The 14,130-nt window shown below is 42.2% G+C and overlaps 1 protein-coding gene across 6 annotated transcripts in view; it reads right to left on the bottom strand.

Annotated features, from left to right (window-relative positions):
* Window positions 1-2,209: 2,209 nt before the first annotated feature.
* ARHGAP24 (Rho GTPase activating protein 24) overlaps window positions 2,210-14,130 on the bottom strand; it is a 246,647-nt gene continuing 234,726 nt past the window's right edge. For all 6 annotated transcript variants that reach the window (XM_064711178.1, XM_064711179.1, XM_064711176.1 and 3 more), the window contains 5 exons: window positions 10,115-10,247; window positions 9,278-9,351; window positions 8,747-8,868; window positions 5,122-6,193; window positions 2,210-2,940 (listed from right to left, as the gene is read on the bottom strand). In XM_064711178.1, the coding sequence (XP_064567248.1) occupies window positions 2,697-2,940; window positions 5,122-6,193; window positions 8,747-8,868; window positions 9,278-9,351; window positions 10,115-10,247 (1,645 nt within the window). In that variant the 3' untranslated portion in view covers window positions 2,210-2,696. The remainder of the gene's footprint in view (window positions 2,941-5,121; window positions 6,194-8,746; window positions 8,869-9,277; window positions 9,352-10,114; window positions 10,248-14,130) is intronic.

The raw sequence follows: 14,130 nt of genomic DNA, 5'->3' as shown, positions 1-14,130 counted from the left end.
TCTAGAAATACACTGCATAAAATCCTTACAGTTTTTTTCACAGCCTTCAGGCTCAATCGACATTAACCCTAATCTTGTGAATAAACCTTGCCCCTTTCCACTGCACTGAATGAGAGGGAGTGTGATTTTATCTTTTGGCCACTTGGCTCCATCAGCATGTCCTCCTCAGCAGGTCACTGCACACACAGGCTGGACATGCTGAAGGGAGCAGAGCAGCTCATGAGTTGTGGGCCACCTGGGAATGGTGTCATCCAGCTGAGAAGTAACCAGTGTTAGATTCTGAACATAAGAAACATCAAGGACTTTGTGCTTTTGAAGAACTTGGACAAAACAGGAGCATGAAGATGACCATTTGAAAGACATAAATAAACTTTATCACCACAGCCTAAATGCTGCTGCAATCTCACAGGTGGAGAGGGGTACTTTGGATGGATCATGATGGGAATGAACATCTGCTGTCAGTGGTATTTTCTAAGTTTGCTGTGCCTGCTCAAGTTCTCCCTCTGTACAGATGATTTCTGCAAGACAGTGAGATGAAATCTTGTTCTGGACTGCAAAGCAAGAAATTTGGGTGTCAGTGCTTAGCCACGTAACTGGAATTTGAACATTCTCTGAGAAACTGACTAAAATACCTTTTGAAACATGAAGGTAAGCTTCAAATGCAGGCAAAGTCAATCTTCAAACAAACAGACCAATCCTGCCTAACACAAGGTTTGATAGAAGCATTCACTACTGTGTACATCTAGTGTAAAAAAAGAAATTCCAGTTAAGAAAATATTTGGAGGCTTTGATGTCATGTCAACAGATGTCAGATATTGCTAAAATTGTGAAGCCTATTGCATCAGTTATCAAGGTCTCATTCAATTTAAAAAAAACAGAATTAACATAGTAATCTGTTTTCTTCTCTCACCATTGTGGCTACATGTTGTGATTGCTGCTAACTGATGTAAAACATGCAACTCATACCTTGATCTCTCCCTGTCTGACTTTTTTCTGATTTACACACAGATGTACATGTTCACAGCAATCAATACAACAGCTGCCCTGACAGGACTTTGAACCTCACCACACACAAACAATGCATCCACAAGCACCACATGTAATGCTCTGTATTTCTCTGAAACTTAAAATCTCATGTTTGCTTCCCAGTCTAATTCCCACATCCAATTAATACTTGTTTAATATCTATACCATAACCAAGAAGGTTCTTTGAAGCCACCTTCATCAATCTTTTTCAGCTGGAATTAAAAACTAATTGCAATATATTTAAGAGACACTAGAGGGAAGCCAAGATGTCTCAACAACCCTCCCTAATAATACTGCAGCCCTAAACCCTAAGTTAAAACCAAACATTCTTAACATGGTGGAGAAAATACAGGTTATAATTACTGTGTTTAAAGATGCCAAACAAATGAATAATTTACAGGATGGCTCTGCTGTTTCTTTCCATTGGCACTCTGCCTGCTGTGACGCTCCAGGCTGTTCCCTCTAGGTGCTCCCTTGGTGATGCTGAGAGCCTGGAACTTTCACAGTTGTAACACTTGACAATAATCCCTTGAAGCATTCATGACAGTGTGATAACTTGTTAATATACACTGTAAATACAAGTGGTGAATATGTTGGTGTGTTTTCTTCCTTATTTACTGTTTGTTGCCAGCTGCCTCAGCAATTTCTACCATGGACATTTTTTTATTATTTTTTCGATACCCATCACACCGACAAGGTTACCAGAATCCCCAGTTAAACCTCCCTGTGTGTCCCTCCACCAGCACTACAAAAAGGACTTACCTTCACCCAGAGTGCAGAGGTAATTCAGATGCAAACATGGTCTGAACAACTGTTTTATATCCCTGCTCTGAACTGCAGTGATGAGGCACAGGGCTTCTTCAGGGTACACCAAATACTCTGGTCATGTGATGAACTTCTCTTTAAGTCCCCCTTTCCCCTCTCCCTAACTTCTTACTTGGTCACCCACACTTGCTCCCAAACAAACAGCTGTTTATCCCTCTGTCACTCTCCCCAGTCTAGGCTGATTTCATATCCTCACTTGTTACTTAACAATGGGGTGCCCTGGAACTTGGTCCCCTGGCCATCAACTCTGTGAAAGCAGTACTGCTTTATTTTTCCCGTGGCATACTTCAGTCATATTTCAGTTTCTCAATCCTGCTATGTTTGGAAGCGACGCAAATCAGAGCTAACCATCCACACATTTACCTTAACATATCTGTTTATCTTCACTCCCCAGCAAAAGGGATAACAAAACAAAAACAAAAAACCCATTTGATATACAAAATAAGCTGATGGTAACACAATGCCAAAAATAGCTTATTATGTTAAGTGCAAGGGAGAAAAGCCTTTATATAAAGCTTGATTGCAACAACATCTCAATTTACCAGTTTAAATACAAGACTTGCATTAAAATATTTCTTCAGATACATCTCTTGCTCTAAGGTGGTTTTTAAATTTATATACACATATCCAGTTGTAACACTTGACAGTAGTCTCATGAAGCATTCAAAGAGTATAACTTGGTAAGTACACACTGTAGATATGACTGCTTAATGTATGTATGATTTCCTCCTTCAAGGGTTTGTAACATTTTGTTGAGTACTAGCCTCAGACAGGTGACCAGCCACCTGATACAGTATAATACCCCCAAGCCCTTCCTCAAGTCCCACAGCCTATGCTTCCACAGCTCACTGGATCCAGATGGTGTTGCCTCTTTCTGGTCTGCGAGACTCCACTGTCAATTCCCCAAAAGTAGAGAAAAACTGCTCCATTTCCTTCTGCAGCATATCATTCCTCTTCTCTGCATCCTCCTTCGCCCGCTCCGCGTTACGCATTTTGATTTCCACCATTGTGAACTTCTTCCTCTCTTGATCCAGCTCTTCATGCAGGGCCATCATTTCAGTCTCCAGGGTGAGATTTCTCTGCTCCAGGCTGCATGAAGGAAATAAAAGCAGACAGGTTCTGAGCAGCACTCCTCACTCACTCAAGCAGAAACACACACCACCAACAAATTCATACACGTCTTTTCATTTCTAAAGCTTAGACTGAATTTCTGATGGGCATATCTACAAACCATGGCTCCATCCATGAACTGCTCTCACAGGGCAAGCTCTCTGACAGTTTGTTAAAAAATACCTTTGTCTCTTTGGTAGCTCAATTAGAAAATGCATTGGAACAGCCAAAAGGCACAGAAGAAAACAGCTTCATCTCATTCTCCGGGGGTAGGTTAACTATTCCCTTTACTTCCTGAAGTGTTGACACCCAGCTGCAGCTAGTTGCAGCAGTTACCCACAAGGTCAGAATAGTGCCCTGAATGTCTCTGTTTCACTGCTAATCTCCTTTCTCCTGCCTGCTGCATTTATTTGCCAATATGGATCTGCATGTATGTGTAAATATGGCTGTCATGAAGTTCAGTACAGCAAGGTCCTACACCTGTGCCATGGCAACCCCAGGCACACCTACAGGCTGGCAGAGAAGAGACTGAGAGCAGCCCCGCTGAGGAGGACTTGGGAGTGGTGGTTGATGAAAAACTCAACATGAGCTGGCCATGTGTGCCCACAGCCCAGAAAGCCAGTTGTATCCTGGCTGCATCCAGAGCAGCGTGGGCAGCAGGGTGAGGGAGGGGATTCTGCCCCTCTGCTCTGCTCTAGCAAGACCCAACCTGGAGTGCTGTGCCCAGCTCTGGTGCCCCCAGCATAAGGAGGACATGGACCTGTTGGAGCAGGTCCAGAGGAGGACCATGGAGTTATAAGAGGACTGGAGCACCTCCCCTACAACAACAGGCTGAGAAAGTTTGGGCTGTTCAGCCTGGTGAAGAGAAGGTTGTATGGAGATGTCATTGCAGCCTTCCTCTATCTGAAGGGGGCCTGCAGGGAAGCCAGAGGGACCCTTCATCAGGAGGTGTAGTGATAGGACAACAGGGAATGGCTTCAGGCTGGAAGAGAGTAGGTTTAGATGAGCTGTTTGGAAGAAATTCTTCACTGTGATGGTGCTGAGGCACTGGCACAGCTTACCCAGAGAGGCTGTGGCTGCCCCATCCCTGGCAGTGCTCAAAGCCAGGCTGGATGGGCCTCTGAGCAATTTGGTCGTGTGGGAGGTGTCCCTGCCCATGGCAGGGGTTGGAACTGGATGACCTTTAAGGTCCATCCTCACCCAAACCCTCCTATGATGTTAGTGGCACTAAACACAGTCAGCACACATATTAACCTGTACATGAAGTGCTCCACTGCACTGCACACTATGCTGGAAAGAGTGGTGCAGGTGAAAAAGTGCAACAGCCTGTGTGCTGCACTCTGACTGGCAGCTGCTGCTGCCAGCAGTGCTCACACTGTGATCTATGACTTGCAGTGCCAGAGGTACCAGAGCACAGAGCTGCTGTGTAACAGAGGTGAGAACTGAAAGTCCTGAACAGCTCAACTGAAGAACCTTTCTAACAAAGAGAGCACATGCAGCTCCACACTGCTGAGTGCATTAATTAATGCTAAGCCCAGACTTTGAGTTTATTCACTGATCTCTACAACCACCCACCCCAGTAACATTGCTCTGTATGAGCAGAGTCTGCACTTTCTGTAGATAAAGACACCCTCCTCCCTCCCTTGCCCTCTTTTGACAGGTCTGAGCTTTGAAGGAAAGGCTCAGCAGTGGAGCAAAGATAGGACGGTGAGCAGATGCTGCATTTTCTCAAGAGGAATGAGGACTGCAAAGGAGTCCAGCAGTCTCCCCAGTCCCAAAAACTACAAGTGGAATATGCCACAACAATGCTTGCACTGAAAGGTGACACTCAGTTGCCTTTCTCTCAAGAATAAGCATGAGATAATGGAAACACTGTGAGAGGCTACTGATTTTGTTAATTAGATTATACAGAAACTCACAAGGTTCTGGCTTTACTTTTGACACCAACAGGATAACATGTCACAACCATGGCAAACAACTGCTCTGAAAAAAACTCCTTTGGATCACAGTATCACTGAAGCAATGTCAACACTGAAAGATGACAAACCACTGGCAAGTGAGTGACACAGCAGTGACTGCAGCTAGTGCAAGTCATGAGAGGAGAAACTTGGATTTACTCTGCAAAAGTCAGTCAGATGGTAGAGCGCTGAACCATCTTACCTTTTTATCCTTGTCTCATACTCTAGTTTTTGCTTGGCCATTTCTTGCTTCAAGCTGGACACCAGGCTGTGCAAAGCACTGTGGTTGTTGGTACTGTTGGGCACAAACGTTTCACTGTTATCGCTGCTGCTGGTGGCTCGGCTGCTGTGGCCCCCCACACTCCTCCTGTCACTTTTGTTCTCATAGTCACCAGGGTTAGAGAGCTCTTCGTGGGGTGGCCCATCCAGCACAGAGTCTTCGAAGTTACCTGCATAAAAGTCCTGCTCAGGGCAGGTGGTGGTGGATGAGCGACAGGAGTTGGAGTGCTCCGGTAGGGATATCTCACACGAGGACGTGGACCAGGTGGCACTGTCCACACTCTGCTTGTCATCAGAGTTCACCATGGAGAACTGCTGGTGGACATTGTCGTAGGTGGAGAGCCTGTTGTGCTGGCCCGACTCGGCCACCGAGGGCTCCCTCTGCTTGTTGTCCCTGAGGGTGACGAAGCCATTGGGCGCCCAGCCCGGGCTCCGGCTGCCCAGGCTGTTGCTGTGCCCATCCGTGCTGGAGACGCCCATGCGCACCCCGCCGTTCTGCACGCTGTGCGTGCCCATCTTGGTCACCGGCCCCTTCAGGGACGACGTTCTCCTGGCTTGCAGGGAGCAGTTTGGCACGGCCTGGCTCTTCTCCGGGCCCTCCACGGAGCTGCTGAAGGACCCGTTGGTGACTATGCCGCTACCTTTATTAAAAGCAGGATTCTTTTTCACCATGAGTGGCGGGCTCCTGGTGACGTCTGGTTTCTGGATGCTGTTCCTGGGGCTGTTTGTCTTGCTGCCTGGCAGAGCAGTCGGAGACTCACAGTCCATGCTTCCCCTTTGGGGAGACTCGGGTGTGTCCCATGAGCAGCGCCTCACTGCCGACTCCTTGGTATTGTTGTTCTCTTTGTTCTGTAGTTGCCCTGCAGTGGTTTTCTTTGGAATTTCGTTGTTGTTGTTGCACACCTCAGGTCCCATCTGAGGGTCTACATCCTTGGGAAACAGCTCTTCATGTTTGCTAATCATCACTGACATGAGCTGCTGGACTACTACTGTACCTGAAAGGGGACACCAAGCACGTGGTTGTGAATGGCCTGTTTTATTTAAGGCATAAATACATTTTATCTCCCAGATTCCACAAATACCTAGCAAACACTGAGCTTATACAAACATTGACACAATGCAGCCATCTGTGTAACACCCTGAATGTTTAACAAGGCTGAAGTGCCTCTTGGCTACAGGGCCACATCAGCATGAACTCTTCCTTCCATCACACCAAGCCAGCAAGGCCTCACAGATCCCCTAAAAACAATGGGAACATTTGCAAAGAGGCTGTTACCGTGACAGTAACTGCATCCCATGAAGACCACAGGAGGAGATAATGAGCAGAACATGGTAACATCATTCTAAGTGATGGCTTTCCACTCAATGTGGGGAACGTTTTAAAACCGAAGTCTCATTCTGGCACAGCACTTATGCCTGATAGTTTAACAGCAAATGGGCAGACAAGGGATTTGCACTGCTGGAACAGACATTTTAGTCTTCTGAAGCAAAACAGTGCAGTAATGAGACAGAATTAATTTCATGTGAATGCATTTAACCACTCTATGGTGGTTAAACACAGCCAGAGAACTATGCCACATTATAGCAAACTATGGAAGCAATGCAAGACCACAGCTTGCTGCTTCCTGTAATAGATGGCCACTTCTCCTCTAAAGGAACAGCCCCTTGGTGTGCACACCACTTGACTGCACTGTAATTTACACACCAGCATTTAGAACTGGACTTGGCATGATAAAGATGTGCAACTCTATTTTGCTAAAGCAGACCCTCATTATGGTTTATTAAGAATATTTCAGGAACAAGGTCAAGGTAGTTATAATAATCACTTCATTTTTAAACTGTTAAAAAGCTTTGAGAGGCATGCTGTGCTTTTCTAATCAATAAATTCCCACTGTGCAAAAGTCATTTCACGTCAACTTCTCTATAATACTCTGGATTTTATATCCCATCCTTTTAAAAGACACGTACACCAAGAGTCAATTCAACGAGGGTACTCAGTATCTTTTTTAGCTGTTCCCACTTGTTTGTTTGCTGAGACAAAATGATACTTTAGAACTAGGCAGCAGGAAAATTCACTTAGCTAATCCCCTGGCACACTTAGCTGCATTCCTTCTTAGAACATTACCTGTTGTGTGCAGAACTTTACGACAAACATTGCTTTGTCCTCAGGCAACTTTTATAACTGCATTTGATAGGGAAAAAATTTTCCCTTTGGCTGGAATTCTGAAAGAAACCTCTGCTGAATCAAACAAAACCAACTCCTGATCCCTATCAATAAAGATATGATTCCCCAGAGCTGCATGTTTTATTTTGAATGATTGTGCAAGGAAAGCACTCTGCATCTTCCAAAAGGCAAAGAAAAATGACAAAGGGGGGCCATGAGCACCAATCAATGTGTAGTCTTTTTTCAAAGTCCCTATACATTTAAATATGTGTAGCCTAATTGCAAATCAGCACTGTCTTATGTCAAATCTTACAGTAATGCTTAAAAGACGTCATGAATCTGTTTAATCAAACCTGTTTCTCAATAGTTAAAGAAGTGTTATGTAGTTATGTGGGACAATGTAGTATCCACCCCGTTTCCTGCAACGGGCACCATCATTTTAATTCTAGGGCTGCTGATAAGCAGGCTGGAGAGCTGCTCCAGACAGTATTCACAGATTTCATACGCGATTTGGAAATGCCATGTTTCTGTTCACAACAACATAGTCATTGTCAAAAAGAAGGAGGAGAAAAAGTTAGGCTTCAGAAAAACACATGAATTAACAAAGTATAGAGGGAATTGTATCTGGGAAGAGAAAAAGCATCATACTCACAGGAAAAGACTAATTCCATACACTATGAAATAAACTATGAAACCTGCATTTTTTAAATTTTCAGTGTACAGTCTATGGACAGCACTAATTTTTGAGAAAGTGGAGTAAATCCTACACATTAAACAAAACATGTTTGATGGCAGAAAAGGCATTGTATACTTTATGCAGAGTTAATGTTCCAAAGATTAAGACTAGAAGAAAGTCAGTCACAGGAGGACACTGTCATGTCCATATTTTTGTCTTAATCACAGCAAAATGCTACAGCTGACCATGGCTGTAAATGAGAGCATGCAATCAATCTGGTAAATTGATTCCTGCTGTTCAGCAAGGCATGGAATACACAACTGCCTCATGGGGGTTCTATATGGGTCACTGCAGTGTGAACCTGAGCTCTTCCTTGTCCTCAAGAAGCATAGGTGAAATATTATCTGCACTCCAGCTCCATGTGCTGAGTAAGAACATGCCGTGCTTTCAGGAATTTTTGAGAGAGAAGGCCCATATTTAGTGAAGCTGCCAAGGCAGAACAATCTCATGCAAAGTCCCTATGCAATACTGCACATTCCAGCAGTTTTCACATTAGCCTGCAAGATTTAACCCAAAAGCTCATTCAGGTTGAAAATTTCTGTCTCTGTATAACAGATATATGGAACTTACTGCACAGACTGGTATGTGCTGGCAATAAACCTAAAGACATTTCTTCTTTTCTCCTACAAGTTATTACAGTAAGCTCACCCTCCATGATTGTCAGAGGATCTTCCACTTTGGGGCGCAGGATGTTGGGGCCAAAAACCGTAGCCAGGTTTTGCACGCTCATTTTGTTCACACCTGAATATGACTGCACTTCATCAAGGAATCTGTGGGGAAGAAAGAGGTCCTTAAGGAACATGTAAGGAGGAAAATTAGAAAAAAAAAGTCAAATCATGTGATTGTTTCTTAACATAGTTCAAGTATTGCATTCTAAATGCAAACAAAGCCAATAACTGCAGTTAGAAATGGGAAAAACAAGGTCCTGTCAAGAGGATAGAATATGTTCACTTCTACTTTCTTGCACTCCTTGCCTGCTTATGAAAGAAAAGTCACAATCTCGATAGAGCAAATTACTAATTAGTCATGCAGTAAACCTACCATTTTGGTACCTTCACTTGAGTTCTCCAGTCCTCCAAGTGTGAGTAATGTTTTTCCTTCAGGGCACACAGACAGACAGGTCTGTCTGTCAGCTCACACTTATAAATACCATTGTGATAGTCTTGCAAGAACACTTACCTACAGATGTATTTCAGCAGATTGTAATTGACAGCTGGCAGGCTCTTCACTTGCTTCACCAGTTCCTTCAGGCCCTTTAAGAGGTTTAAGGAAAAATACAGAGTGAGTAGGCACAGTTTTTTAATATTTTATCAGAGATTAAAAATAAAAGGTCAGCAATTCCAATTACAAGACAACAGACACACCACTCAAAGTGCAGCATTAAATACAGGTTATGATAAATAACAAACAGCTTGTAGAACCCATTTTGGATTAGGCTAACATGGATTAACTCTGGAAAAAAAATAAACAAGAAAATAAATATCTTGGTTTCATTGTGTCTTTTCTTTTTCTTTCATTTTTCCTTTTTTTGACCAGCAGCTCCATTTCTCCTTCTGATAACAAGGCTAAGCCTTCCAGGAACAGTTCTGGTTTGAACTAGCTGGCATTTCCTACAAGAAACTACTTGGTTATTTTACCCAGTTCTGATCCATAGTAGATTCTGACTAATAAATGACTCCTGATTTAACAGCAAGAGTTGAACAGCAACCATCAAGACCCTTCCTCTTACAGTTCAGAGTCTAATCCATGAAAATATACATCTCTTCCATGCAAAATGGAAACTATTGACTACAGTGATGTTTACTTGAACTGGATTCAGAGACATGCAATAAATACAGCTAAGGTTATGCTACACACTTTTATTTTAGAACTCCCAAGGACCCAGGTGGCAAGAATTTTCATACAAAACCTGCTTCAATTAAGAGATGCTCATTTAAATTAGCACAACTGCCAGCTTCTCTCCTCCTGAAAACTGGAACAGTTTTTTATTTCATCTTACTTGAGTTACCAACTCACCGTTTCTTCCTCCTTGCTGAGCATTTTGGCACAGGAAAGAAAATCTTCATACTTTGCATATGGTACAACTGGTTCTGGGAGCTCCCTTAGGTACAGCTTGAGCAGTGAAGCCACGGTGTGCACATCTGTGTTGCTGTTGGGGTGGAATACAAGAAGTCATTAATGTGAATCAGGATGATGCTGTGAGACTGACAAGTTAAAACCTGCCACTTTTCCACTGCCACCCCACACTTTACTCATCACCAATATATACATCTACAAACTCTACCTGTAATCTGTTTTTCGTTGGATTTTTTTGTCCTATAAAAACTCAGGATACCCACAGGCAAATGTCCATCAGCTCTAGTGATTTATTACCATAAATAATTACACATAAGGCCCTGTTTTCAGAGACAGGTATGGAGGAGATAGATCCTGCCTCTTGTTGACAAGCATCTCCCTTCAGACATGCAAAATTCATCCTAAATGACACTTTTAATTTTCACTTGAGCTAGAAGCAAGGCATTTACACACTGGGAATTTTTCTCCTACTAGAGATGGCCCCAGCTCCCAAAACATGCCCAGTGTGTCTCAATTCCATTTTATCACCACATCCTCTGTTACCACTATTGAAGAAGCAGGTTTTAAAGGAAACATATCTACCACAGGCATTTAGTTGAAACCTACCTACTGGAATTACAGCTTTTTCCCTGATATGTGTCTTTTTCCTATGGGATCCTGCTAAATGACTTCTGTGCCTTATAGCTGTACTCTTACACTGAAAACCTTGCTAAACTACACTCAGAACCACAAATCCCTGGGAAATGAGTTTTAGCTCTACCCTCTACCAAATAAGCTGATGCACCAAACAGAAAATATCTATCTATGAATGCTTGTAGCATAGGTAACATCACAGGGCCAGCAGTCAAAGGCCTGATGCAACATGTGCCTCCCATGACTGCATTTGCAGAAATTTAAGGGTTTTTTGGATACAGCTAGTAGGAGCCTCAGCTGTTTATCAGGCACACTAAAAGTAACACAGAGAGAGGGATCACAACCACAAGTTCAGACAATGCAATCACACTTGCTTCAATGTTTCTGTGGTGTGTAAATTACACTCCTGTTAACTTAGCAGTATTCATCTAAAAATAAGTAAGTCAAAATTGGACATAAGGCACAAGTTAGCATGAAGAAATCTCTCTTGCATTATGTCTGGCTCCATCCCTGGGTTTAGCTATTCGGGCATTTATTCAAATCCTTACTGGAATGTTCTACATGCTTACCCTGGCTCAGATAAAGAATTGTACTGCAAGCTGTTATCTTTACCTCTGATTTCTGAAAAATCATAGAAGGGGGCACTAAATTTTGCTCATTTCATGAATATGAAACAGGAAAGGCACATATGCCTACAAGGTGCATTATTACATATTTTCTTTTTCTTTGAAGACTTCACACATGGAGTATTTCTTTGTAACTCAGTGTCTTAAAGGGAGCCATTGGTATTTGACACATTTAAGCTTTGCTAGAGGTATGTTAATCATTATTTTGAAATAATCTGTTAAAACAGTAATGGCTTTTACTAAGTTAAATCTTAACAGGAATGGTGGGAACAGCCTTAGAGTAATGTTGTATGGTATGTCAGAGAAGAAGAGAGATGATAAAGCACTGTGTATGTTTTAATGTTCACCACCACCAAACTCCTCAAAACGAATGTGCAGAAAACATTTCTAATTCCAACATGAATAATTCCCAGCTCAAATTCCAAAAAGAGTTTTCTGGAAAAACTGTATAAAATACTAATGCAAACCCAGATTTTTAAAGAAAGTTCAAATTCTAATCTCTTGATTGCAACCCTCTCTTGTAGAGTGGCTGGAATTCAAAAGTGTTTGCTTACCCCCCAAAATTTTTGTATACATATATAACAGATGTGGGGAACTACTAGCATGAAACTCGGTCTGATTGTACTCTTTAATGAGATTTCAAATGCTGGCTCAGATTTGGCCTCTAACCTTTCTGCTCTATCTAATCTCAACTCAGCATTGATTGTCTTTCTGAATATTTTATTATTACTGCTATTTTATTTAAATAAGGAAATTCCTCACACCTTGCTGAAGGACTTAACCACCTTTTTACAGAGTCTATTTGCATAAAACTAGAGAGGTCTTTCCAAAATACAACAATCAAACAGGGTGAGTGAGGGAAATTACTGAAGAACAATTAGAAGGTGGAACACAGGTCTCTCAGTAAGGGGATTACACAGTAACATCCTCCCAGGAACTGCCAGGATCATGCTTCCTGTAGTATGTAAGAATGATTTCACACCAGTCCTTGCTGTGGAATACTTGTTCCTAGAGGGCACAGCATCTGAAGGATAAAAGAGGTTGAAGAAGGAGACAGAAGCCTTGAAAATTAATGCAATTTCTAAACTTTCTTATTTTGGTGTGAAGTACAGTTAGGTTATCACTGCAAGAGGTAAGCTGAGTGCCAAAAGTTGTGGGTCTGCCATGGAAGAACTGAGAGAGAAACAGGGAGGCAGGATGCTGAGGAGGAGGGAAATGGGAAGTGTTGCTCTCAAATTAACTTCCAAAGCACATGCTGTATTTACAAGGATGTAGAAAGGTCTTTTATAAAATGGGATTAGAAACTCAGGTCACAATCAGCAGACAGAGACATATATACAATATTTTCAACTAATTTTCAATTCTTTTCTCCTACGGCAATACCACAGACTGCCACAAGATGGTGGGGTCACAAAATAAGATTTTGGAACATTTGGGGTTTTTTCCCTTAACAGTACTGGACCACTTCTTAAGACTTCTATCTGTACAGAGATTGCCATACAGATTTGGGCAGCACAAACAAAATAAACACAGCCTGCATACACAGACGTACTGCTTGCCAAGCTCTTTAAGAACTGGATTTTTAAATTCTGCTTTATCAACACTGAGACAAAAGCTAGCAACTTTCTTTGAGTGCAATTGTGGGTAAAAAAATGTCATTATTATTATAAATAATGTAACTAAAAGACTGTCTCTCAGCATCTGAGACTTTTTTAGACCTTGCAATGTAGTATTATTTTTTTCACCTTCTGCTTTACATTACAGGGGAAAATTTTAAAATGTCAGGCTCCAGTCCTAATGCATCTCTATTTTGGGTGTTTTAGTCCACAAATACCACTAAACACTTTTCAGCCACAGAGGACAGCTGTAGGTTTCAAACAAGTGCTGAAGTGGAGGGCTGGGAGCATTTATTTCCCTTTTTAATCTACACTGTTCCATCGACAGTCTAAGTCAAAACCAGCACTTAGATCTCTGCCTTTAGGATAACTGGTGTAGTTTTTAAAACATGGATCTTTGCATGCCTATGGAGGACCTTTTCCTCATGGACTTTTTTCAGTTACAACTGATCAGCTTAAGACAGGGCAGAATTTCCCCCTTGAGCACTGTCCTCGCCTACATTCCAGAATCATTACAGCTACAGAAATTTAATGATTATACCTATCATCATATTTCTTTTGCTATCTGACTGTGTAATATCAAAGTGTTTTATGATTACACATTCATAATTAACATGATTAGAAGCATTCATTAATTTTTATTAAAACACAGGATGTCAATTCTGGCAGAAAATCCTCTGTTATCTAAATTGGAACAACTCTCATTAACTGAGGCAGACTTTCTCCAAGTGCACAATCACGAGCTTGAAATGGGAATGACGAAGCACAAAGTGGGGAATTTAATGTAACATAAAAAGCAGCAGCAAGCTGAGGAACAGCTATTTTGGCATGTTGTGGTGGGAGGTCTGAGCAAGATGACTTATCTCACCGAAATATTAATCCTGCATTCATGGTGGCATTTCCAAAGGAGCATGCCCCCACTCCAGCACTGTTCATGCACGGGCATGACAAATGCAAACGTGTCCCAGCCTCTCCTTAGTCATCATATTCAAAGGCCCATTCATCTGAGCTTTGTCAGTAATATCTCTCATGGCGTTGCTGTTTTGACAGCACTTTCCTTTGTGATACCACAGACACCGTG

The sequence above is a fragment of the Zonotrichia leucophrys genome, chromosome 4, assembly GCF_028769735.1.
Source record: "Zonotrichia leucophrys gambelii isolate GWCS_2022_RI chromosome 4, RI_Zleu_2.0, whole genome shotgun sequence".
Lineage (NCBI taxonomy): Eukaryota > Metazoa > Chordata > Aves > Passeriformes > Passerellidae > Zonotrichia > Zonotrichia leucophrys.
This window is presented reverse-complemented; position numbering and strand designations above follow the sequence as displayed.